The 27,651-nt window shown below is 38.1% G+C and overlaps 2 protein-coding genes across 2 annotated transcripts in view; one reads left to right on the forward strand and one right to left on the reverse strand.

Annotated features, from left to right (window-relative positions):
- Positions 1 to 11,150, forward strand: pde6c (phosphodiesterase 6C, cGMP-specific, cone, alpha prime). The gene is made up of 22 exons (XM_053639883.1): positions 1 to 984; positions 2,201 to 2,353; positions 3,101 to 3,190; positions 3,290 to 3,430; positions 3,547 to 3,621; positions 3,734 to 3,798; positions 3,914 to 3,980; positions 4,828 to 4,875; positions 6,017 to 6,166; positions 6,261 to 6,404; positions 6,508 to 6,573; positions 6,739 to 6,885; positions 7,288 to 7,395; positions 8,757 to 8,866; positions 8,952 to 9,039; positions 9,700 to 9,800; positions 9,887 to 9,994; positions 10,128 to 10,191; positions 10,277 to 10,351; positions 10,455 to 10,538; positions 10,748 to 10,892; positions 11,053 to 11,150. The coding sequence occupies exons 1-22, from the start codon at positions 517 to 519 to the stop codon at positions 11,094 to 11,096; spliced, it is 2,541 nt and encodes an 846-aa protein (XP_053495858.1). The 5' UTR covers positions 1 to 516; the 3' UTR covers positions 11,097 to 11,150.
- Positions 10,940 to 27,651, reverse strand: part of fra10ac1 (FRA10A associated CGG repeat 1) — a 26,415-nt gene continuing 9,703 nt past the window's right edge. The window contains exons 9-14 of the mRNA XM_053639884.1: positions 15,483 to 15,596; positions 14,834 to 14,876; positions 14,627 to 14,757; positions 14,101 to 14,145; positions 13,838 to 13,922; positions 10,940 to 13,384 (exon numbers count right to left, since the gene is read on the reverse strand). Coding sequence (XP_053495859.1) covers positions 13,342 to 13,384; positions 13,838 to 13,922; positions 14,101 to 14,145; positions 14,627 to 14,757; positions 14,834 to 14,876; positions 15,483 to 15,596 — 461 coding nt within the window. The 3' untranslated portion in view covers positions 10,940 to 13,341. The remainder of the gene's footprint in view (positions 13,385 to 13,837; positions 13,923 to 14,100; positions 14,146 to 14,626; positions 14,758 to 14,833; positions 14,877 to 15,482; positions 15,597 to 27,651) is intronic.

Consider the following 27,651-nt stretch of genomic DNA (forward strand, 5'->3'; position numbering starts at 1 on the left):
AACTTTAACAGGCATTCAGTGTTCTTGATTGCTCAGTTCAGGTATGTTATAAACATGCCTGAAGGATCAGGGGACCAGAATGAGGTCTAAGCAGGTTCATTACCCTGGTCTAAGTATATAGATTGTTAATATTTAAGCATCGTTCCAGAGAAATGGTTGACGTATAACATATCACATCATGACATTTAAAGCACAAAACAAGACTTGCCACTGATTGGATTGTAGAATGTAAAATTATCAGCGTGGGGATTTGCAGGTTAAGAAAGCTTAGGAGGTTTAATGTCATGACGTCACTTTAATTAGCAGTTGCTTTGATCCCTTCAGCCTGTAAGCCACTGTAGTCTTCCAGCTTGACGGAGAAGACCAGGAGCCTTTTTTTGCACTACAGTATAGGATACAACTGGGTGAAGGAGCTATCCAATAAAACAAGCAATACTGTTCCTCTTCTCCTTCTGGCTTTCTGCAGGTGATGCATCTCCTTTAAGGACCTCCTTACAATAACACACCTGATATAAAATGGCAGACAAGGACAGTGTGGAAAAATACTTGGAAAATAACCCACAGTTTGCAAAAGAGTATTTTGATAAGAAGCTGCGGTCTGAAGTTATCAATGCTGCTTTTACGGAGAAGCTCGAGATCAAAGATCCATCCTCGTACAAAGATGTCTGCCAGATCCAGGAGGCTGCTATCATATTTGATCTGGTCAGGGAATTACAGGGTGAAATAGTCATGGAGAAGAGCATGCACAAGGCCCTCCAGAGAATATGTATGCTAGTGAATGCAGATCGATGCAGCTACTTTATATCTCGAGCAAGGAATGGAATCCCAGAGCTTGCCACATGTCTTTTTGACATTACTCCTACCTCCACATATGAGAGCAATTTGGTCAACCCATTTTCTGAAATTGTGTTCCCCACTGACATCGGCATAGTTGGGCAAATAGCCACAAACAAAAAGGGAGTTAACATACCTGACGTGAAGCAGGTGAGTGCATGATCTCAAAAGTTTATCATTGTAAAGGCCCTTTGTTCTTTTTGCTAACTGTTATGCTTAATCTGTATGACAAATGTTTTTTTCATTGCAAACATACGATTGTAATTGGCCAGACAAATGGACATGCCACTTGTGTTGTAGCAGGGAAAAAAAAGAAGAAGAAGAAAAAAAACACGATTCCTATCTAAATCCAAGAATGTTATTAGTGTTATTAATGTTACGCCTTTATTTTGTAAATAAGAATACAAGCAATTTTAGGTGAAATTTTTAAAATTAGCTTCAGCAGTTATTTGTACTGTTTAAGCCACTGATTCGCAGAAGTATTCAATTAAAACCAAACCTTTAAACATACATGGATTAGTCATCTTTGCAGGCGATAGTAAGTATCCTGTAAGGCAAATTACTTTTCTCTCTTGAACTGTGCCATGTACACAAAATTAAGATTTGGAGTTTCCAAATAAAATTAGAGGACACTAGCTTCTCTTAAAAACAGTGTCATAATGAAATGAAGTTTTTGTTCATACTGATTCATTGAAAGAAGTGTTATTTGTGATGATATAAACATTTTAGAGAAGTGTAAAGTATGAAGATATCATTTGTTTTAGAGAATGAATATTTGCTACAAAATATATTATGCCCCCTTTTACACCATTACATAACAGAACATTTTCAAACTATTTTTAACGTTAAATGGCCAAAGCCAATTATGTTAAACACTGTTTGAGCTACAGCCAACAAGTGAACATATATAGCCACTAGATCTTAACAGGCATAAGAAGAAATTAGCATTCACTCTGCAATCTTATTCAGTCATAGTTATGTGAATGTGATGTTGGATACCTAAATGAGGAATATAAAAATAGTATCCCTCCATAAGTTATTCAACAGATGTCTAATTTGTTGTTAACATTCATGTGTACCTACAGGCTCTGTTAATTTCCATAATTACCACCAACCAATATTTTACCATAGTAGTTTGCATGCAACAATGTAATTTATTCACATCAGAATTTATATCAAATAAATCAGTAATTATCATGAAGATAAAGATTCATTTTCTCTCATTCATTCCTCCATTCATTTAGTTGTTCATTAACTACTGTTTTTCTTTTATTCAGACAAGATTTAACTCAGTTATCTGATGACCATGAAGCCATCAGTTAAATTCAGTAAATGTTCATTTGAATCTTTCTTCTCTTTTAACAAGAACCCCCGGTTCAGTGACTTTGTAGACAATCAGACAGGCTACACCACCAAAAACCTGATGGCTGCTCCAATTGTTTGTGGAAAGGATCTTCTGGGAGTCGTCATGGCATTAAACAAAGTCGGAGGAACAGAATTCTCCAAAACAGATGAACATGTAAGCGTAAATAACTTGGACTCTGAACTGCGAACAGTCACATTGGCACAAAATTGCACATTACAAAACATTTCCATTACATTCATGTTTACTCATTTGACATATACTGTTATCCAAAATAATGCAGAATAACAATGCATCTAGCATCTAGCTTTTAGAGGTCAGCAGTGATACAAGTGCTAGAGGACTAAGTTTCCACCATCTGACCAGAAACAAGTGCAAGACCAAGCCTGTAGGAAAAACTGATGGACACACAAATAAACACTGGAGCCCAACAGTCACACTACTTTCACAAAGCAGCAAGTCAATCGAAAAATTTAAAGGCTAACTTGCAACAATAGTAACACGCAGTGTAACAATACACCAGTATATATTATGTGCAACCAAAATATCACATTGATGCGACAATAAATATATTAATGGTGGAGATTAAGGTGAAATACAGAATATTTCAGGTGAAATACTTCCTTGTTTTAAATAGTCATTTTACATTTCACATGGGAAGTGACCTCATGACCACACGGTAGTCCAAGAACTGGAAAGTTGCATGCTCAAACTCCAGGCAAACTGCACACAGACATGTATTTAGGACCATTACGCTTACATTGTCATACTGCTGCAGTTGCACCATTTAGCAACATGCTTAAGTACTAAATGTCTATTTAACATTTATCGTTTGATTTTGATTTGCTTTCAGTTGCCACCAACCAGCAATCTATTAAAACATACATTTTGCTCTCTTCAAAGCTCTTCAACAATTACTTAAACTTTGCCTCGGTCATCGCTCTTCAACATTACACCAATTATATGTGGAATGTAGAATCCAGAAGAAGTCAGGTAACTTGTCAGTGGACAAGAACTTTCTATATTTTTCGCCATGATGTTTAAAGCCAATGGCAAAGCCACATGGCTGTTGTTCTTTCACTGATACTGCAGGTTCTTCTCTGGTCTGCCAGCAAAGTATTTGAAGAGTTGACGGACATTGAGAGACAGTTTCACAAAGCTTTGTACACTGTGAGGACCTACCTGCAGTGTGAGAGGTACTCTGTGGGGCTACTGGATATGACCAAAGAGAGGGTATGTCATTCATAGCAGACACACATAGCATCACTCGCTTATCATAAGGACCTTTTCAGCACTATCGTGTTCTTCAGATATTCTTGTCACCCATTCATTGTGTTGTTCTGGTTTAGGAATTCTATGATGAGTGGCCGATTAAACTGGGAGACGTGGAACCGTACAAAGGGCCCAAGACACCTGATGGCAGGGCATGTGTCATTTCACTGCCATTTTATTCTATTTAAAACAGTTAACTGAGGACAGTCAGTATGAGAGTCAGGCAGTCAGTATGACTGATATATTTCTTTGTATGCTTCACAGGAAATCAACTTCTACAAAATCATTGATTATCTTTTAGAAGCTAAGGAAGAAATCAAAGTCATACCGTAAGTATTATTTGTATTTTAACAGAACCACTGTGTCCACAGTACATGGCACATGTTCAGCTACAACAAATTGCATACTAAGCTGTATTGTGCTTGCATTTAATTTTCTTGGCAGGGGACCGCCTGCAGATCACTGGGCCCTTGTTAGTGGACTCCCCAGCTATGTAGCTGAAAATGGCTTTGTAAGTTCTTTTAATATATAATAATACCCTTGTTCACATCTTGCACATAATACTTACCAAGTATCTTAAAAAGGTTAAGTAACCATATGGTCTATAATTGAGAGTCTGCAGCTCTAAATATTAGATTTCCTGTTAGCCTTTGGTATATACAGTCATGTGAAAAAATAAGTACACCCCATGTAAATTGTATTTTTTATTCATTTATTTATTTATTATTTTATTTTTTTTTACATAATTGGGCAAGCAAACATGTGATCCTCTTTGAAACTGTGCCTATTAATAAAGGTGATACACTCTATCAAATGATACATAAAATTGACATTTTGTAGTAATTTTCACAATCTAAATTAACAAACAAAAAAACCAACAAAAAATAGATCAGTCACATGGAAAAAGTAAGTACACCCCTACATTTATCACACCTTAATATCCATAAAATTATAATCAGGTGTTCAAGATTGGGTGATAGTGATCAGAACCTGCTTAGGGAATGCAGGTGGAATCTGTCTTATTTAATCCTCTCACGTCTTCTGTCTGGTGTTGCCTTTGTTATTGAGGTTTGTGGAGTCATCATGCCAAGATCTAAAGAGTTCTGTAAGGTCTTCAGCAAAAAGGATTTACCACAAAAGAATATCACATCTATTAATATTTCTGCTGAATAAATGATTAAACACACTATTTTTCCTTGTGGTTTTGTTCAAGGATATTGACTTTATTAATAGGCACTGTTTCAAACATGATCAAATGTTTGCTTTTCCAAATATGTCCTTATTTTTTCCACATGACTGTATAGTGTAAAGTGAATCTGTTTTGTGCAATAAAAACACTGCTTGTCTGCTGTTTGCAGATTTGTAACATGATGAATGTTGCTGCTGATGAATACTTCACATTCCAGGTACGGTGCACAGAACAGTCCCCTTCCCCCACAGTATCACAGAATTAGCTGTTATATTACAATAGAATGTTATATGGTAATCACAATATTAGCTGCGATTAATTGTAACAACTATAACGACTTTCAATACAAGAATATACAGTATAAAGATGGGTGACAAATTAAAATAAAAATTTTTGCTTTGGGGGCATTTATTTATTTTTGCTGGGTCCACTGGTCCTCCTAGAGGCAAGGCTCACTGTAAATCAATCCAAAGTGATTCCAATGGATCACCTTTATCCTACAATGAAACATTTCTATCCTGATGCAAGTAGTCTCTTACAGGACTCCACCCCCATCCACAGGACACAAGAGCTCACTGAATGTTTGATGATCATGAAAATTACATAAATCATTTGCTCTGGCCTTCACTGTCACCAGATCACTGTCACCAACACATAAGGGGATTTTGCACATGGATTATATTAAATAGTGCTCTCCACCTCCATAATTTATTCATTCATTGATCATCTTCACTAACCACTTTATACTGGCCAGGGTCATGGTGGATCGAGAGCTATAGTGGTCGTAAGGCAGAAATTCTCTCTTAATGACACACCACACTGAGAACACACACATTCACACCTAAGCCAGTTTAGTGTAGCCAATCCACTATCCATGTTCTTCCTACATGGACAAGGGAGAACTAGTACAGAAAATCCACACAGACAGTAAACTAATCTCAAGATTTGAACTGGGGACTCAGGGTACCAAAACACCAATTGAGGGAATATCTTTTGGAAGAATGGTGTTTAGCCTTCCAGTACATTTACTGACAATTGAGGAATCTATGACAAGATGTACTGAAGTTGTTTGGGTGACTCGTCATGGCCCAAAACTTTACTAACACACTTTATGTTGGTTTTTCCATTAATTAATCACACAAGAAAATATTAAATATATAATTTAGAATTTGGACAAAAATGCATTGGACAATGCATGGTGTTCTGTCCTAAGTCTGAAATTGGTCAACTGAAAAGTTCCACATTAACATCAAGCCAGATCACTGTGTAATTTACACAGAAAAGTATGCATATGAGATTTGCCACTAATTGTGTCTGTCCATTTTTCTTCAGTCTCTGTCTATTTATTTTGACCTCAGAAAACAGCCGTGGATGAGACAGGCTTTATCATCAAGAACGTCTTGTCTCTTCCAATTGTCAACAAAAAAGAGGAAATCGTAGGCATTGCCACTTTCTTCAACCGAAAAGATGGCAAGCCATTTGATGAGCAAGATGAGCAGATCACTGAGGTGAAACAGCTACTACCATTACCATTCAATTTATTTAATGCTTCAGACGTTGGTGGGGAAAGGGCTGTGGTTGAGGTTTCATCTTCTCACACAGGCCCTCACACAATTCCTGGGTTGGTCTGTGCTCAACTGTGACACTTATGATAAACTGAACAAAATGGAGTGGAGGAAAGAAATTGCTCAGGAGATGGTTATGTATCAAACAAGAGCATCCCTGAATGAGGTCCAGGAGATCCTGGTGAGCTCACTACGTTATGAGTGTTCACTATTTAAAAAACTTTTTCAGTACAGGTCAGTGTCAATATTTCATCCATCTTACATGCTTTGTTCATGTCTAACAGAACACAAGGGAGAAGTTTAATAAAGAACCAGAGGAGTGTGATCAAAAAGAAATGTACAAACTCTTGGTAAGCCTTTTTCAGTCTTTACACAATGAGTAAATGAGTTGCAGCATCCATTTTCTGGACACTTTGTTCACATAATTAGCCAACAGTGTTTAAGCAGCATGGAAATAAAGAAGTTTGAATTATGTCTGATGGTGGGCTTACATTATCGCACATGCTCATAAACAGAGGGCAAACATACCTGAAGCCAAGGATGTTGACCTGCTGGAGTTCCACTTCAGTGACTTTCCTCTGTCTGAATTCGACCTTATCAAGTGTGGTATTCGCTGCTTCTTTGAACTTGGAGTGGTGGAGAAGTTCAAAGTTCCCCCAGAGGTCAGACAGATTTTCATGTCATTTGGATTTCCAGATAATGCACAACTTTACCACTTAAACAAATGTCAAATTGCATTCTATTGTGTGAATATGCTGTATGTGTAATTATTAATAACAAGTGTAATAAAAATTTGTTAATACTGTAATGTTGCCATCTAATTTAAAACTGCAGTGATATCGTACATATATTCTATAATGCTCAGTTAATTAAATTCAAAGATCATAACTGGATTATATATGCTGGTAATTACATGTGATTATTTGTTGTTTTGCCATATTATTTGGTAAAATTATGCTGCTGAACAGTGAGTCCTTAAAATAACCCTCTCTTCATTTTTGTTAACTCAGAGGTTCTCGATTGCATCTCCTAGTGACTTAGTGTATTTCCCAAACTTACCTCAGGTTCTAACCAGATGGATGTACACAGTCAGGAAGGGTTACAGAGACATTACTTACCATAACTGGAGGCATGGCTTCAACGTGGGTCAGACCATGTTCTGTTTACTGCAGGTGAGTAATATTTATTCAGTTTCAGTGTTAAGTGGAATCTGTTCCGGGACCCATAATTTAACACCTGGGAGACAGTACTATAATGCTACCTATGTTTAATGCATCCCCAAATCTCCCCATTAGCTACCAGAGTTATTAATAGTGTGAAGGAACCCCCCTTTGCTCTTATAACAACCTCATTTCTTCATGGCATGGATTCCACAACATGTTGGAAACATTCCTTTGAGATTCTGGTCCATGTTGATATGTTGACGTTGTATCATGTAATTCCTGAAGATTTTTCAGGTGCACATTCATGCTTCATATCTCCTGTGCTACCACATTCCAAAGGTGTTCTATTGGATTCAGATGACGTGTGCTTTGTGACATAATGCATTATCATGGTGGAAGTAGCTATTATATAATGGGTAAATTATGACCCTAAAGGGATGCATGTGGACAGCAACAATACTCAGATAGGCTCTGGCATTCAAAGATACTCAGTTGGTAGTGGCCCAATGAGTCCCAAGAAAACTGCAAGATGGGTCCAGGGATTCATGGTGTTGATGCTCAAATTCTGACCCTTAAATCTGCATGTCACAGAAGAAATCGAGATGTCATCAGACCAGGCAACCTTTTTTCTGATCTTCAACTGTCCACTTTCTGTGAGCCTGTGCCCACTGAAGCCTCGGATTCCTGTTCTTAGCTGACAGGAGTAGAACCTGATGAGGTCCTCTGCTGTTGTAATCTATCTGCTTAAAGGTTTAACTTGTTGTCTAATATGCTTTCTGCTCATCACGGTTGTAAAGAGTGATTTATTTGAGCTACTGTACCCTTCCTGTCAGCTTAAACCAGTCCTTTCTCCTAGGACCTCCCACTTTAACAAGGCATTTTCACTCATAGAAATGCCACTAAGTGGATGTTTTTGGTTTTTCACATCATTCTGTGTAACTCTAGAGACTGTTGTGTGTGAAGATCCACATGATCTTCACACACATCACATCCACAAGATTCCACATGGGAAAATTATTCAACAGAAATTTGAACAATTATTTGGTTCTAAAACGAGAGATCAGTCATGTCATGTTGCATCAGTCACCTAGCACTCAGAATGTAATAGACACTTGCAGTATCACGCCAAGGTTAACCTTGATCCCTTCAAACATGTGGCCTTCCCAGTGGGTGCAAGTTCACAAGAGAGTTCACAATGAGTACAGATTATCTGAGCAAGACAAGCAAATGTGTACACAAATGATCACTGGACATTGTCACCCTGATGTCTCTGTCAAATAAACAAGGTTTATTTATTTGTTCCTCTTTACCTAATATTTTACCACCACTGACTCGTGTCATATTTTACCTTGTTACTTGTTACTCTCCAGACTGGAAAGCTGAGAAAATACTACTCAGACCTTGATGCCTTTGCGATGGTGGCGGCTGCTTTTTGCCATGACATTGACCACAGGGGTACCAACAACCTTTATCAGACAAAGTATGAAATTGACTGTTTCTTTTAATCACAATCATCACTGGGTTTTCTTCCAGATGCACTCATAATAATTTTATTTCCATTGCAGGAGTGCTTCACCTTTGGCCAAACTTCATGGGTCCTCTATTCTGGAGAGACACCATCTTGAATATAGCAAGACTCTTATGGCAGAAGAGGTTTGGAAACATACAATGTAATTCAGATATGTAAAGCCTATATAGAGATTATGTACACTATATGGACAAAAGTTTGTTGACACCTGACCATCACACCTATATGTGCTTGTTGAACATCCTATTGCAGATTTAGTCCCCTCTTTGCTGTTACAATACTTTTGTGGTGGCTTTCCACTATTTTGGAGCTCGGCTGTGGGGAATTGTGATCATTCAGCCACAAGAGCATTAGTGAGGTCAGGCACTGATGTCAGGCAAGAAGACCTGGGGCGCAGTTGGTGTTCCTATTCATCCCAAAGGAGTTCAGCAGAGTTGAGGTTAGGGCTCTGTGCAGGACACTCAAGTTCTTCCACTCCAACGTAATCATGTTGTCATGACAAATGTTGACAAATGAGACACAAAAAAGTGACAAATGTTGTCACTTTGTGCACATGGGCATTGTCATGCTGGAACACGTCTGGGCCCCATAATTCCAGTGAAGGGAAATTGTAATGCTACAGCATACATAGGCATTGTATACAATTGTGTGCTTCCAAGTTCATTTGTGGCAATAGTTTGGGGAAAAACACATATGGGTGTTATGGTTAGGTGTCCCCATACTTTCGGCTATATAGTCTATGTAGGCATGATCCATCTCACAGTTTTGTTTTCTTTGGTCTGCAGAACCTAAACATTTTTCAGACTCTACAGAAACGCCAGTTTGAAACAGTACAGCATTTACATGATGTCTGCATCATTGCCACTGATCTGGCTTTGTACTTCAAGTAGGTCTTGTTCCTCTGACTTGCATCAATCCGTCTTAAAATATAACTGGTCTCTCTGAATGCTCTCTTGTTTCTATACCTCACAGAAAAAGAACATTGTTCCAGAAGATTGTTGATACCACAGAACCAATGACAGATGACAAGGAAGCCATTAACTTTGTAGCAACCAATCCCGTTAGGAAAGAAATCATCATGTAAATAAAATTTCCTTTGTTTTTTGTGTTTAGCAGAATCTAGAAATATTGGGTATCTATTAATTAGTATAAAGTTGTATATTGCTGGGTATTATTTTTGACATACTGTAATAATGTTTCTGGCTGAATACAGGGCAATGATGATGACAGGCTGTGACCTGTCTGCCATCACAAAACCATGGGAGGTCCAAAGCAAGGCATGTCATTTACAATTTACACACAAGTGGTCTGTAAAGTTGGTTGTCAAGCAACTTTCTGAAGAGTTTTTTCTTTCTGCTGAAGGTGGCTCTGATGGTGGCTGCTGAATTCTGGGAGCAGGGAGACCTAGAGAGGACTGTACTTGAGCAAGAACCTATTGTGAGTAATTTATATAGCACTAAAACCGAAAAGATCAATTAAGACAGTTTATCTAGGTTTTGTCCAGCAGCTGATAAATGTTTCTTGGGAAATCTTTCCTCAGCCCATGATGGACAGGAAGAAGGCGGATGAGCTGCCCAAGATGCAGTGTGGCTTCATTGATTTTGTCTGCTCATTCGTGTACAAGGTGAATTTGCTTTTCTTTTTGGTTTGTGAGACGCTCAGTGGTCATTTGGTCAGGCTGAGTACAGCAGTATCTCCTAGTACTTGCAAAGCTAAAGTTAAAGTACCTACCTACTTTTAAAAAGCTCTAGCTCCAAGCAAAGTCCCCGTTTAAGAAGGTTTTGAAAGGCAAGCTTATAAGCACATGGAGTAACTGAATTCTTGCTCATACAGGAATTTGCAAGATTCCATAAGGAGATCACTCCCATGTTTGCTGGTCTGAACAACAACAGAGCCCACTGGAAAGAGCTGGCTGATGTATATCAAGCCAAACTAGATGCCATTGAGAATGAAAAGAAGAAACAGGAGGACAAAAAAGGTCTATTTAAAGCCACTGATAAATCCTGATTAAAAAAATACATTCCAAACAGCCATAATTTTTTTTATTAATCAAGGGACTTCCATGTGATGGTAAGAACATTTAATTTGTTTGCTCTAACCCTTACCCTCTTTTTCCTGTCTGTCTTTCCCTATACCAGAAGTTACTGAAGGAGGGAAGTCTAAAACGTGCACCATATTTTAAAAAGAACCATTGGACAAAGAGCTTGACCAACCAGTTACATGTGACAGCAGGTGGAAGGTTTTTTTTAACCAGGTGGAGGTTTTTGGACCTCAGGATTCACCATTTTTGGTTGTTTTTCCCTTTCTGTAATTCTTTGACAAAAAAAACAAAAACTCTAAATCTATTACAGATGAAAGGGCTGATTCTGAAAATAACACAGAACACCACAGCAAAACTGGAAAATAATGTACAGTCTGGATATTGTTTGGTGTTTCTTTCATGTATCACTAGCTTTTAACAGATTTAAGATGGACAGATTTCAGTTCTTCCGGTAATTATCGCAAAAGTTGCAATATAACAGCTAAATAATAACATGGAATTATTTAAGAGATCAAAGTTTTTTTTTAAAATGCTGTCAATAATACTTCATTAGTGAGTTCATCATATTTATATATGAAATATATATTTATATAAAAAATACATTAATTTGTTTAAACAGTGAGAAGTGTTGGAGAAAGTAACAATGAAGAGGCAACTTGTGTTTTTTTTTCTTTTTGCCTAATACATTTTTAAAGACCATTTCAAAATGACTTGATGTAAAGGTTCAAGGCCAGAACTTGACTGATGTTAGTGAAACATTTTGAAGGGTTACTTCAGTGTGATGCACGAATTTTCAAGAATTGTCATGGATGCAGAGGGCCTGATAGTTCTTAGTGATTAATAATGCATTGAGATTCTAACAATATGATGAATGATGTCAATGTGCAGTTGGCTCTAATTAAAGCACATCTAGACTGATAGAGCTAAGTGGTCTTGCACATATCTCATATCACATGATCTAGCTTATTAAGATGGATATTCTGAAAGTGTTAATAAAAAAACTGTGTAGGATCAAGCAAGTACTGACAGAACTGAAATGTTGTAAGATCATTTAGGGCTTGAGGGGAAGCTTGAGTTCATTTAAGTTTAATCTTGACGGTTCTGCTTATGTAAAACAAATGACAGGAGCTATTCCTGTGTTATATAGAACCTACAGTAGTACTTTGCTCACATCTTACTAGGTCTGAATACAGATATGTAATCTCATTGTTGTCCATAATATCAGGAACACCCTGTCTGGTTTTGCAATGAGAACAACAACAATTAGATTGTAAATCAATATAGACCTTTAATCTAATAAGAGGCCAATGCTGCTTCTTTTCATTATAAAGGCCTTCACATGAATACGTTTCCTACAATGGTTCAAACAGCACTACTTTTAATACCTCTTAAACCAGATCTGACAGAACATATGACCGACCAATGTAATATTGAAAGAAAGATTTTATATCCAATGTCCTCTTACCTCACAGACTGACACATGTACAAGTTGCTATAAAACATACTATCAATAAACAAGTGAATTCACGGTTCAAAGATCTCCAATGTCCTGAAGATCCACTCTCTCACACTTATGACACTCATTCTACTGGCCTTTTCACACATACTGTATACTTAGCTATTTCTGTCAAAGGACACATGGAGAACTGGGAGGACTTGGACGGTACCAAGACATCTCTATCATCTCAGGGATTATCTAGTAAAGCTGGATCATCTCACAGTAAAGAGGCTCAGGTTGCTGGTGGCCTGAGACAGCTTGTTTCAGTCAAACTCTGAAACTTCCTTACTCTAAAGGTCAGACATGCTGTTCAAAACACAAACCGTTACAGTGCAAAGAGCTTTAAATGAGTTTGTTTGGTGTCTAGACATTCTGATTATTAAGTGGGCAGAATATTCACCTTCATGTGTGTGTGTGTGTGAGCGTGAGCACAAGTGATGGTTATGGACACAATGATTTTCACTGTTCAGCCTGTGAGAGAAATATTTGATATACTGCGTTCATGTTTAATAATTGAAGCCCCAAATTCGTCCCTTCACCTTGTTTCAAACAGCCTGCTACCAATTACTAAAATAAACATTAATTATTTAAAAATAATATAAAAACACAGAACATTCAACATATAATATTAGTAGCATATTTATCACACATTACACATAATTGGTTAAAGCAGTTATTAAATCGGTGCAGTCTGACACTCCCTCCACGAAGGAGAACCCTGAAGTAGAACCTTGCACAGCTGCTTATGAGTTTGTATAAATTGACATGTTCCTTGAACACTGTACACGTAAACTGTTTTAACTTCATGACAAAGCAGTGCGCATTTTATTCACTCTGTACATAAGCATTGTGGGAACAATCTTTTGGATGGTCAGCCAAGTCCCCTGCTCATAAAAACATGCCCTCGAAGTATTCATCAAACTCCTCTTCCCTGGAAAATAGAAACAAAATCACTCATGAGATTTCAGGAAAAGTTTCCTACATGTACAAATCCATCCATCCATCCATTTTCTCTACCGCTTATTCTACACAGGGGCATTGGGGAGCCTGGAGCCTATCCCAGGGAACTCGGAGCACAAGGAAGGGCACAATCGCGCACACATTCACAAACTATTGACAATTTAGAGATTAGCATATACCACATCAGCCAATCACTGCTGATATTCACTCACAAAAAAACACCATCATCTGTTACAATATGATCAACCCCACCTTCAGTTTTAGCTTAGCTCCTTACTCAAAAGTTTTCTCAATAGTTTTGTGAATAGGTCTTAAAAAGAAACCCTTGGAGCTTTTTAGTGGTACGATAAGATTTATGTGAATACAGTCACTGGAACTGATTATACAGTGTGTCTTAGTAAGACAGCAGAACTTGTAAGCTCACCGTGATTTCTCCTCCAGAGCAGGGGCTGGACCTTTCCAGAACTCCGACTCTGATGGACCTTCAGCCTCTTCTTCACTTTCCAAGTCTGACAATAAGACGAATTTAGATTTCATGCACAATGACCAGATTCAAAAACATGTTTGTAATTGAAAAATGATAGACTTTTGAGTGTCGGATGTGTTTACTGAGTGCATTAATTAGTGCTAAAGACAATGTTAGTGATGTTTGTGATAACTAGCAAGCAGAACAGAAGGAACACAAACCTTTCGCGGACCCATGGGAATCTTCAGAACTTGAGGAAGAGTCCTCTGTAGACAGGAAAATAAAGTGTGTTACACCGTGCACAACCGCCTGACATAAGTCATACATTAATGAGAAATCATTAGTAACTAAATATTATTTGAATAAATTACATTTTCCAATACCGCTGAAGTATTGGGATGCAATAGAAATGTTCAGCAACATGCATCAACAAGCTATATCTCCAAGTTATGACATCACACTTCAAGCACAGACAGCTACAAAAATGCGCTCTTGCTAGTGTTTTTCAGAGAAGTCTTTTAAAGAATGCAATGATCTACACTGCAGTTCTTGTATGAATCTGTCTATGTGGCCTTTAAGGCATCTGGGGGCAACATGGGGTTTCGGAGATAATGTAACAAGGCCCAATGTAAATGTAAGCATTATCTAAGCGTGACAGAGAACAAGAACGTTCAGTGACTCAAAGGTCGATGGCACAGATAAACCTCTGATAAAAAGAAAAGTGTAAATAAATAAATCAATTGTTGCCTTTTCGCCTCTTTTTGTGTTTGTGTTTCTCTTTGCGTTTGTGTTTAGACTTGCGCTTGGTCTTCTTGGCCTGTGACTCATCTCCATTCCCTTCTGGTCTGCATTTCTTCTTAACCTTGACCTCTTTCCTCCTGAAACAGAAATAGAAAATAGTGGAATAGGAATTGTGCAGAACAGTTAGACAAAATATAACCAAGATCGCCTTACTTGTGATGGTAGTTCAGTTTGAAGGAACATTCTGGACAGAGACCTAGAGAAGAAGAATCAGAGTGACATACAGTAGAAGCCAAAATCTTACTCAATAAAAAATAAATAAACAAAGCTTGAAGGTACAGAACAAGAGCACTGCAGTGTACAGAATTTCTCTCCGAAAATTAAATAGCATTAATTTAATTAATTAATTTAATTTTTTAAACGGTGCAAAAAAGCACCGTTTAAAAATATATTCAAAATGATATGAATACTTGCCTATGTCTTAAATCCAAACATCATGCATACTGTTAAAAACCCTCATGGATTCTTTGAACTGTTAAGGGTTCTTCACTTCTTTAAGGGCAGGGGTGTCCTAACTTAACCTGACAGCTGGTTGGAGTGAAAACCTTCAGGCATGTCGGCCCTGTGTGGATAAGATTGGACGCCCCAAAAGAGGTTCTACTTTGAACCCTCTTCTAATTGATTACCATATGCACTGCCTGCAGGAAGAGTTCTAAAAAGTATTGATCTGTGTGCAGGTAATGTATCAGGCACAGATGGCCTTTGTTTTTTAATCTAATGTAATGAGCTTAGATCCAGTGTGGGGCTCGCTGAGGAGAATGGCACAGAGGAAGATTAAAAGCAGTGGGGGTTGTTGCCTTACGCAGTTTCACCAGAGCGTTCCTCTTCTCGTTCTGTTCCACATAAGCAAAATTCACTTCCCAGCTCTTCAAGCCCTCATTCTTCTCACAGCGCTTATTCCCACACAGAAACTGGCCTGCAATGCATCAGCATACACGCTATGACATACACATGTATACAACAACAAAATATTATTATTATTAATAATAATAATAATAATAATAATAATAATAATAATTATTATTATTATTATTATTATTACTTATATAGTGTTTTAAAACCTGGAAGGCAACATGGTGAAGTGGTTTAAATAATATTAAATATGGTTTAAAAAGAAAAAAATTTTACAATTCATATGAATAGAAGAGAACTGAATAATGGACGGTAATATAAATGTCAAATAAATACTAGCAATGCAAATAAAACAATAGAAGATGTGTAATAGTGAGTTTCTATTTTTTCTGAATTTAACCTAAAAGTTATAGACAACAAGTTATGATCTAAAACACCTTCTTCCTCCACATTCATTAATTATGAAATAATTATAAGTGAAACATAATAAAGTTATTTTCTTCCCCCCACATTTTAACTGGAATTCAGCTCAGACTATACCCTTTCTTGATGTTTTCTTTTTTTTTTTTTTTTTTTTAGATTTGACACCCATTTTGTTGCAGGAAATAATTTATTATTTAAAATGCATCCTAAATGAAGCTGGCAGGTACTTCAGGGCTCAATATTGAGGAGAGACACGATATCACATATGAAGTCGGGGGTCGCTGATTTGCTGAAATGCATTTGGGATGCAGAACCAACAAAGTATTTCAGCAGACCGAATCAAGCACTAAAAAAATACTGTAGCAGAAACGAACAATGGGCCTCATAAAAAATAAATAAAAAATGAAAATTAATCATTAAATTATGACAAACGAAATGCCGGCCTATAAACAGAGGAATGCCGGTCTGTCCGAGCAGAGCCTTAAGTGATTATCAAATGACTGATTTTGGAATGAAATGAGGATTTAGAGCCTTCTTCTTCTTCTTCTTATTATTATTATTAAATAGATTTATTCAATAAATCTATTTAATAATAATAATAATTATTATTATTATATTCTATAATTATATAATATAATAATAATAATAATAATAATAATAATTATATAATATTATAATAAAATTATTATAATATTCAATAAATCTATTTAATAGAAGCATAGAATCAAGTCAAGAAACTTCCACTTCTGTCTTTCAGCCTTAACCTGATTGTTCATTTCATGCCACCAACTGTCTGTGGACTTTTATGGAGTTTTGTGGGCGTCACGACAGCTGTCAGGAACATGCTTTGCACGTTACAGGTGACCAACATACATACAGGAGTCTACACAAAGTCATCCATCCATCTTCTATACCGCTTATCCTTTTCAGGGTCGTGGGGAAACTTGGAGCCTATCCCAGGGAGCATGGGGGTGCCAATCCATCGCAGGGCACACAATCACATACACATTCACACACTACAGACACTTTGGACACGCCAATCAGCCTACCATGCATGTCTTTGGACTGGGGGAGGAAACCGGAGTACCCGGAGGAAACCCCCGCAGCACGGGGAGAACAATGCAAACTCCGCACACACAGGGCCACGGTGGGAATCGAACCCCCAACCCTGGAGGTGTGAGGCGAACGTGCTAACCACTAAGCCACTGTGTACCCTATACAAAATCATTTTATACAAAAATATAAATGACCCCACTAAAAGATTAAAAAATTATGCCCAATGTACGAAGAAAAAAAAAACCTGGTCATAGTACGTTATTTTTTTACTCTGGTCAGAGTCAGGGTGTTTAAAAGACTAATTTGTTTTTATTTTGGGAAACAGAACCAAGCTAGGTTTGTTAGAAAATATCTGAGCCAGGACCATAACAAATAGAAGATAACAGAGAACTGCAAGATAACCTACAACTGCAGGAGTGAGTTAGCAGTTTGGTATATGGGAGTGGAAGCTTGAGTGGAATTCAAAACAGTCACATGCACACCTCTAATTCAGAGTCCGCACTAATCAAAAGTCATATTGTCTCATTTATAGCCATAAACTAATTAGACCAGCACAGTCTAATAAAACATGTTTCAAGGATAATGGATTCTGGCAGAAGGTACATGTTGCTCAGTCTTCAAGATATTAAATATAAAAAAATTGTTTGACATCCTGGAGTGAGCTATTTCAGCGGGTGTAGACAATCTGGTCCCAGCGATTTGAAAACAGAGAAACGTTTCTTTCGTCAGCAATAGGGCTGATTTCATGGAGTTTGTTCATGGTGCACTGGTCCCACTCAGTTTGCCATCTATTGTTAATATATGAGTTTATTATGGGTTTTAGGTCAGTGGGAGATATTGGATACATCTTGAAATACGCTGATAGTGCCTTTTTTGCAGCAGTGTCTGCTTCTTCATTTCCAGGGATTCCACAGTGTCCTGGTACCCAGCAGAAATAGATATTAAAATTTTTGGCCTCCAGCTAAAGCAATTTGCAAAGAATCTTTATAAGCATTGGGTGATCATTTTCTTAGGGATGACATCGCTTGAAGACATGATTCTGAATCTGTAATTATCAGAAAGTTTTTCTGTTGCATAATCTTTATGAAATCCAGTGCTAAGATGATAGTGTTTGCCTCTGCTGTAAAAACTGAGCTGTGGTTGGGGATGGATATTCCCTTTTTTGTGGTTGATCACGAATGAAGATGATACAGGGTCTTCAGATTTTGATCCATCTGTATATGTTGGAGTATGTGATGGATATATTTCTCTAATGTAGAGGAGGAGTTGTTGAAAGTCACTTGGGTGGGTTTCAGATTTTTTGATTCTTGTTAGGTCTAAACTAATTTTTGTTTTTTTAAAGGTCCAGGGGGAGGGATTATACAGAAGTGTATCTGTTCCAGAATGCTCAGATCTACTTTAAGATTTCCTCATTCATAATTCGCTTTGGATAAAAGCATCTGCTAAACGAATAAATGTAAAAAGTAAATGAGATCTTGTAAATATGGTTTTATCCGCAGTCCAAATGGTCGGATATGTCTTGGTTTTTGTTTGTAAAGGCTAGGCAAGGCTAGTTTGAGGTATCTGTTCTCCAGAGAAAGTTTGGTTGTTTCTACATACAAACTTTGAGTAGGTGATGTTCTAAAGGCCCCTAATGCCAGTCGTATGCCTTGATGATGTACTGTGTCCAAGAGTTGGATATATGATTTCCTGGCTGATCCATACACTATCCATACATTCATCCAGGCATGATCGAATTAGTGTTCTGTAGAGATTTAAAAGAACTGAACTTTCTGCACCCCATTTTGTTTTAGCTAAAACCTTTATGTTCATGAAGTTCATGGCTTTAAGACATTCATCTTTTACAAATCATTATGTGAGGGATAAAACTGTCGAGAGTTAATCCAAGGAATTTAGTTTCCTTAACCACTCTGATGGAGAGGGCGTAGCTGGCAAAAATGCATACAAACAGTTTTGGTCAAAAACCATTTGATACTGACCAGGACTGCATTCTGTTAATTGCCAGCTGGATTTTCTGTTCAATGTTATTCATGTATTTGCCTCTGTAGCAAATGCCAATGTCATCCACATAAAGACTGCAATGGATATACGGCCCAATGGCTTTTGAGATGCCGTTGATTTTGATACTAAAATGTGTAACTGATAAGATGCTTCTTTGTGGTACTCCTAGCTCTTGTTTATGCGGGTCAGACGGGGTATTTCCTACTCTTTAAAATGTATGTTTGATTTAAAAAAATTAGCAATAAAAATGGGTAAGTGTCCTCTAAAACCATATTGATATAAATCCTTTAAAATACCGAACTTCCAAGTGATGTCATAAGCTTTTTCCAAGTCAAAAAAGACAGCCACTGCACGTTCTTTTCAGATGAAAGCATCTCGTACATAGCTTTCAAGGCTGATGTTGTGATCGACAGTAATTCTTCCTTTTTCTGAAGCCACATTGAACTTTACTTAAGGGATGTTGCAATTCCAGGATCCATACTAGATGTTCATTAACCATTCTCTCCATGGTTTTCATAAACAAAGTGTCAGGGCTATTGGGCAGTAGTTGTTGGGGTCGATATAATCTTTTCCTGCTTTTGAGATGGGAATGATTATTGCTTCTTTCCAAGAGAGTGGAATATTCCCTGATATCCAAATTACTGTTAAAACATTTTAACTCTAAGACAGGATAATGTGAGGCAATTAAAAAAAAATGATCGTGGATATCATCTGGTCCTACTATTTTCCATTCTCACATTTAGCTGCAATCAAAATTATTCAACCCCCATTGCAAATCAGTTTTATTGTCAAAATTTACAGACTTCCAGCTGTTTGCAATGAACAAATCAAACAAAAGCAATTGAAATCGTTCAACACAACAAATACTTCAAGTGGTTTCACCAAATTCAACTGAAAATGCAACTTATAATGATTTCTCAAGTCTCAAAATTATTCAACCTCTTCATGGCAGTCATCTTTAGTATTTAGTAGAACACCCATTCGCTGCAATGACATGCTGCAAACGAGATGCATAGCTTCTGGCAGCGTTCCTGAGGAATCTTAGCCCATTCCCTAACCCAGTTCAGTAATATTCTTGGGTTTGGATGCTGCAACCACCTTATTCAAATCCCACCAGAGATTTTCTATGGGGTTCAAGTCAGTTGACCATGATGGCCCTGTAGAATCTTCCAGGACATCTTCTGCAATCAAGCCTTGATGGAATTTGAGGTATGCTTGGGATCATTGTCTTGTTGGAATGTCCAATGACACCCAAAGTTCAGCTTCCTCACAGACGGCATGATGTTTTCTCCTAAGATTTCCTGATACTTCAATGAATCCATCTTGCCTTCTACACGCTGAAGGTTTCCAGTGCCAGAGGATGCAAAGCAGTCCCAGAGCATCACCGAGCCACCACCATGCTTGACTGTGGACAGAGAGTTCTTTCTTCATTCTTCTTCCTCCAGACATACTGCTGATCCATCGTACTGAAAAGTTCCAGTTTTGTTTCATCGCCCCACAGAACAGAATCCCAAAACTTCTGTGGCTTATTTATATGATATTGAGCCGACTTTTCTTGTGCTTTTGGGTCAGTAGTGGTGAACGTCTTGGAGTTCTGGCATGGAAACCTTCTGCGTTTAGTACACTGCTCACTGAAATCTCAATGCCTGTTGCCACCAAGTCTTGCTGCAGGTCTTTTGCAGTCACTCAAGGGTTTTCACAACCTGCCTTCTCAGAAATCTGGTTGTAGTCGTTAATAGCTTCATTTTTCTGCCCCGTACAGGTATTTCATATATTTTCTACACCTAGACAGTTCATGTATTTCATGTGTTCCAGCTCAAGCACACCTGGTGCAACTAATGAAGCCCTTGATCAGTTGCATCAGGTGTGCTTGAGACAACACCTGTTTTGCATATTTGTGCTGTTGTGAGGGATTCTATTCAGGGGGTTGAATAATTTTAGACTGGAGAAGTTGCATTTTCAGTTGAATTTTGGGAAACCACTTGAAGCAATCATTGTGTTGAACTATTTCAGTTGCTTTTGTTTGTGTTGTTCATTGCAAACAGTCTGCAAATTTTGACAATAAACCTGATTTGTAACGGGGTTGAATAATTTTGATTGCACCTGTGGGAAAATAGTAATATTTCCCCTGATTTATCTTTTTGGGGATGAACTTCTACTCCAACTATCCCTTTCTTTCATTTCGACATCTTTGGTTTGTTTTGTCTTTGCTATTTCATCTTTTTTTTTTAACTTGATCTTCTTGTATTTCTATTTGAAGTTTGGTTTTCTGTTCTGATTAGACTGAGAATTGATTTCAATAGATTCACTTTGGGTTCCTGTATTCTTGGTCTTTGGGAGAGATTTATTGCCGTTAACATTTTGAGGTTTATCTTTGTGCATCTAGGTGAAGTCTGTCTGGCATTCCATGGACTTCACAGATTTCGTGACAACAGAGGCCTATGTTTTATTCAGTGTAGAAGGATGGACAGCGTCTACCATTCTCCTTACCTCGGGGTAACTGATTTTCTTTGTGCATCTGATTCTCTGTATTTCCTTCTCCTTACTCCATGTAGGACATTGTTTTTATGCAGCCGAATGGTCTCCTGTACAATTACAGCATTTGGGTGGCTTTTGGCAGCTGTCCATGTTGTGGTCTTTTTCACCACACTTGCAACAGATGCTTTTATTTTTGCAACTATTTGACCCATGTCCATATTTCTGACAGTTAAAACATCACAGTGGGTTGGGCACAAATAATTCCACTGTGACTTTCTGACTTTCTGTGTGATCTGAACTGAATTCTTTCTGGGGGAAGGGCTTATTAAAAGTGATTATGTAGTACCAGTTTTGATTACTCAGTCCTCTCTTTTGATTATTATCCTTTTCACATTTACTACTCCTTGGGGTTTAAGCTCACAGGTAATTTCATCTTCATCTACGTCATTGAATTCTTTAGCGTGGATCCTTTGCTGTAGCTTAATGTTGGATGACGTGATGTCACGATTAGTGACGATTAGTGTGGCTTATAGTAAATTCATTCCACTAGAATTTGTCCAGATCATAACTTTTTCACTTCTTTCACTGTTCCTGCTATTCCGGTGATACCCTTATGTATAGTAAATGGAGATAGTTTAGTGATTGGCATATCTGATAATACTGCTTTGTGAATTATAAACCTTGTCTACTCTTCACTATTTGGCATGAATAAACATTTATTCTCTAAGATGAAGTCTGTATCCAAGTGTTTGAAAGTGTGTTTTGAAGCCATAATTTAAGTTTTTTGTTTCATCATCCTTATTCTCCACCCACCTTGGAGCCCAAATAGACAGGGATGCACAGTGCCGTGGAATTCCAGCAGATTATGCATCAGGGCAATAAGAATGATATACTTGAGCAGGTAAAGCAGATTATAACCCACTCTATCCATTCGATTGACCCTTAGCCAACGCTTACTGGGAATTCTTGAAATTTAGCAATTGTTAAGCTATCACAGAACTCTAAGAGCATGTCTTGGCCAGCCGACTGATTGGACTGAGCCATTCCAACCTCCCATCTAGGTGAAGTATGAGCCAAAGTACAGTGTTGAAACAGTGGCAGCCGCAACAAACCATATTTCTCTTCCTCCACCAACACAGATAACAACTTATGGCAAACAAGTCGCCCCTTTTATCGCTCTTTGAGAATAGTATTGGGATACGGAGGATCTATTTTCCTCTGGATCCTTACAGAGAGATGAAGGATGGTATAAGCACATCTAAGTGGAAAAAGTGTCTACAAAAGGTATAATCAAGAAAATTGTAATCCTAGTAAGGGGGACTCAAGGGTTATTCTCTCTTGCCCAAGGAGAAGACCCTAGCATTACAGAGGGAAGGAGCATACCACTGTTCCTCTCATGAGCTGGTACCAAGAAGATGGGTCCCGTGCTATAAGATGGATCTCATGAGAGAGAGAGAGAGAGAGAGAGAGAGAGAGAGAGAGAGAGAGAGAGAGAGAGAAAGCTCATTCACCCTTCACCTGAGCTTTTACCCCCAAGGCCAGCAGCAGGCAGGCTTAGCTACATGAGGTTTAATAGGGGATCCTCTGGACTGCTGCTGAGCAAAGTGCATCACACCACACCACGTAAGTGATGCGTCACACCACTGCTGGGCTTTCCCATCCATCTTGGCCAGCTTTAAAGGTCATTTCACCTTCATGTACCCTTCACATGGCTAACAGATCATTGTAAGTCTTCTATGATGTACTGTAGTGACTTGTACTTGTAGTGACTTGTGACTTATACTGATTGCACATATCAGGAGTATGGATCTGAAGAATCTTGTTTACGATACCTGTGAGAAACTGAGGCAGATAAAGGCAAGCTAAAATGATATAAATGGAGCCAGGGGGTCTGCAATAGATCTGAAGTTTATCAGCTCAGAGAATGGATGATTTCAGAATGATCCAAGAGAGGTGTTTATCTTAGCCTGCATACTGTTGACATTTTGCTGACTTTTGATCCCACTGTAACTGACCATGTGGAAAACAAAGAGGTTCCATTTATATGGGCAAGGTCTTCATATTGACTTCCACTAGCTGACCTTTAGTCACTGTTGAATGATTTTCAGGTAGCGAGAGTGACTTGATGTTGCACGGATTATCTCATCTCTGCAGTGACGTGTTTGTGACTTGGTTCCCTTCGCTTAAGCTCACGTGTCAAGCTGTTAAGTCTCTGACAAAAAGCGTCTTGAGTTAAAAGTTAAAACACATTATGGTAAACCCCCCCACCATCCTCTGCTTCAGTGGTCCACAAGAGAACAAACATCTCTGTTGTCACCTGTACTACCTACATCTGCAGTTTTATTCTATAGTTGCTGCTTGTGCTTTGTAAGTGTGTGTTTGGTTTTGGGGTGTGTGTGTATGTGTGCGTTTTGGGTGGGGGAGATGTTAATGCCACATCACTCCTCCAGCTTGTCCTGGTTTAACAACAGATGGTCTTGAACATAGACCCTGGGTAAATGCTACACACTGACACACACACCCACACAACAACAAGATAAAAGGGTACCACACTATTTCTGTTATTTGTACAAAAAAGCTAAAATGAGGGGCTACAGATGGCAAGTTAGACGATGGCAGCCAAGCATTTATCTGAGCAGTAAATGAAGTACGTCAAGTAATGTTTTGCAATTCTACATCAAATCTAAGTCTTCAGTCATGTACTTAATAATCAGATAGTTTGCTCTAGGTGTTTTATTGCACCTAAAACACTGCAATATTATTTTTAGGGAAAGCACATTGTACATGGTACAGGGTGCTTGCATGTATTAAAAGTATACTTGCAAACTAAACTAACCACATTTCTTGGTGTGTTTAACGTGTCTTATAAAGTTACTAGAGATGCACAGATGTGCAATTTTAAATAATAATAAAGGCAATTTTTCACGCTATCAGCCGATAGTTTAAAAACATCCGATGATCAGGGGCGATTATATCCTGTCAATCAAAAGAGGGCAGGAAAACACAACGATTTCATGCTGTGTGTAAAGATGTCTCTTGTACGGAACGTCGACAAAACTGTAGTTTGTAAACTCTGTAAGCTCGGCAAGTTTCGGCGTCGAGTCTATTTTTATATATATTTTTTACCGCGCTCCTCGAGCTGAATTAAAGCACCAGTACACCGTTGAAAGATTTAAATGAAGATGAGTTGACAAAAAAGTATATATATTGCACAGAAAATTATATTTATAGAGTAGTATATTTCATATCCAGTTAATGTTAATATACAAAAAAGCTTATATTATATATTACCAGTCTGATGTTCAGTGATGAAGTAGAAATGCTTTTGTTTTTGGAGAGTGAATGTGAGACTAACAGGAGGTTTTTTAGAATTCAGTCAATGTTAATATGAATTAATAACATTCAATAAGTTAATAATCTTACTTTAATCTTCAGAATTGAGTTCATGTGTTAATGTGAGTAATGTGTTTTGTGTTGATGAGACCAGTTACTGTGAAACAACTTGTTGAAATGGAGAGAATAAAGTTTTTATTTGCATTTCCTTCAGAATTGTGGAATTAATTTCATTTAAAAGAAGGTATAAAAGGCAGAACTATCGGTAACGGCCGATATCACTCTGGATAATCGGTATCGGTATCAGCTGAGAAATTTTGTATCGGTGCATCTCTAAAAGTTACTGAGGTTATTTTGTTGATGTCAGTTATTTTGATTCTGCATTTATTGCACATAGCACTCATATATCCTTAACATTCAAAAGTTTTGCAATCGAGTGTTATATTTGAAGCAGGGGCATTTCTAGGCTTACCTTACCCCCACCCCCAAAAAAAAAAAAAAAAAAAAACCATCAAGGACTTGTAGAGTACCAATTTGCTTGGCACAAACCGACAATATATGAGAAAAAGCTTGTGGACACCTGACCATCAAATGAGCTTTTTTCTGCTTTTTGAACATCAAATTCCAGATTTAGTCCCCCTCTGCTTTTATTATAACCTCCACTCTACGGGAAGGTTTACAGCAGATTTTGGAGCGTGGCTGTGGGGATTTGTGTTCATTCAACTACAAGAGCAGAGCATTACTAAGGTCAGGTACTGATGTCAGGCAAGGAGATCTGGGTGCAGTCGGTGTTCCAGTTCATCCCAAAGGTGTTCAGTGGGGTTGAGGTCAGGGCTCTGACCTCATCACTCCAGTTCTTCCACTCCAAACTTGTCAAACCATGTCTTCATGGAGCTCGCTTTGTGCACAGTGGCACTATCATGCTGGAACAGGTTTGGGCCTCTTAGTTCCAGTGAAGGGAAATTTTAATTCTTCGGCATACAAAGACAATCCAGGCAATTGTGTGCTTCCAACTTTGTGGCAAGAGTTTGGGGATGTTTGGGGGTGTCCACAAACCTTTGACCATATAGTGTATGAAGATATACAGATTTGCTTAAACAGGCCTATTCTGCCTATCCCAGACTCGGAACAGCCTATAATCTCTTATATTACAGCAGCTTAGCTCAAGTTGGGAAATCCAAACTAGTAGTCAATCGACTGCCCTATCTTGTTACCTAGCAACCGATGATGCACACAAAGCTGTTACATACAAACCGAACACCATATTTAAACCATGGTTAATCCAAAATGTTTCCGCATTATAAAGGATGTAAATGCAACTATTTTGAGTCATGTATAGAACACTATATACGGTGTACGGAGCATTTCAGATTCAGCCATAGCACCAGTACTGTTTTAAGCAAAACCACTTTATCGGTCTCTACAGTTAACCTCAACATAATATAGTGAGGTCATGAGATCGTAGCCTCCTAGAGCGAATAAAAAAAGTCTATTCACTCATGCATTATTCTAAAATTTAATTAAGTGCAATATTATCAATCATCGCCATACTTAGGGTTATGTGGCTACAATGCTCTAATTCCATTAATTTATCTGTGTCTAAATCATTTAGTTTATGGCCATGAAACAAATCTCAAGAAAGTTAACTCATAGCCTCAATATAATAAGTAATGGCCACACTTTCTATTAAAAGACATGCAAATATTTTTTGAAAAGGTTTTGGGTAACATGGCTGTAGTTTTACAAAAAATATATAAGTAGTGCAACCTTTCAGGCGCAAAAGGCAGGTGGCTGTGATTAACAAATTCTTTTGTGATTTATTCTTCCTGCTTGGGTACAGCCTAAAGGCTTGAAGCTCTATCTCCATCTAGTGGCACTATGGATTAGACCAGTGGTTTTCAAAGTGGGGGCCGCCAGGGGGCGCCCGGGGGGGCCTCAACAATTTGGTGTGCCCATCCCTCCCACTAGTATGTTTTCTTTCTCAGACAACCACACACACACACACACACACACACACACACAATCAATTCCTAATGTAATGTAATGTAAATATGTAAGATGTAATTATTAATTTAAAAAAGGGGGATATATTCAGAAGTCTGTATTTTTTATGTATTTCAAAGACATCTTGCAAAAGGGGGGCCTCAGTCAAATGTTAATGCCATTTGGGGGGCCTTGCCCTGGAAAAGTTTGGGAACCCCTGGATTAGACCTATGTCTTTCCAGCTCCAGAAATTATAGTACATGTTGGTGGGGGAAATCAACGCGTATGACAATAACATGGTTCAGTCTGTGGATGAGGCAACACACCCCATAACTTCTGTACACAGCTCAATGTTTAGTTGTAGCTAACCAACAAAGATGTATTTCTTAATATTCACATACATACACGCAAGAGAGAGAGCGCTTCAGTTAATGTTCACACCAAACAGCAAAATGGGGAAAAATGAGATTTCTGTGACTTTAACCAGGCTGAGTCTACAGTGAGCACAGATTCAAACATCACCTGGTCTTGTTACAATCTTAAACTGTCCAGTTTCAGTGAGCCCGTGCTAACTGTAGTCAAAGTTTTCTGTTCTTGACTGCAAAGAATGGAACACAATCTGGTCTTCTGTGGCTATAGCCCATTTTTCTGCTTTACTGCTCTCCACAGTTGTAAAGAGAAGTTAAGTGAGTTTCTGTAGGCTTCTTTTCAGCTCAAACCAATGTAGCTGTTCTCCTCTGACCTCTCTCATCATTGCTGCTCAGTGAATGATTTTCACACCATTTTGTGTAAACTCTAGAGACTGTTGTGTGTGAAAATCCCAGGAGATCAGCAGTTTCTGAAAT

Source organism: Ictalurus furcatus, chromosome 13, assembly GCF_023375685.1.
Source record: "Ictalurus furcatus strain D&B chromosome 13, Billie_1.0, whole genome shotgun sequence".
Taxonomy (NCBI): Eukaryota; Metazoa; Chordata; class Actinopteri; order Siluriformes; family Ictaluridae; genus Ictalurus; species Ictalurus furcatus.

Excerpts from the sequence above, each read along its gene's own strand:
- pde6c (XM_053639883.1), top strand. The coding sequence starts at position 517 with ATGGCAGACAAGGACAGTGTGGAAAAATACTTGGAAAATAACCCACAG. Across the intron at positions 6,167-6,260 it reads AAGATGAGCAGATCACTGAG|GCCCTCACACAATTCCTGGG; the intron begins GTGAAACAGCTA and ends CTTCTCACACAG. Across the intron at positions 9,040-9,699 it reads AGACTCTTATGGCAGAAGAG|AACCTAAACATTTTTCAGAC; the intron begins GTTTGGAAACAT and ends TTTGGTCTGCAG.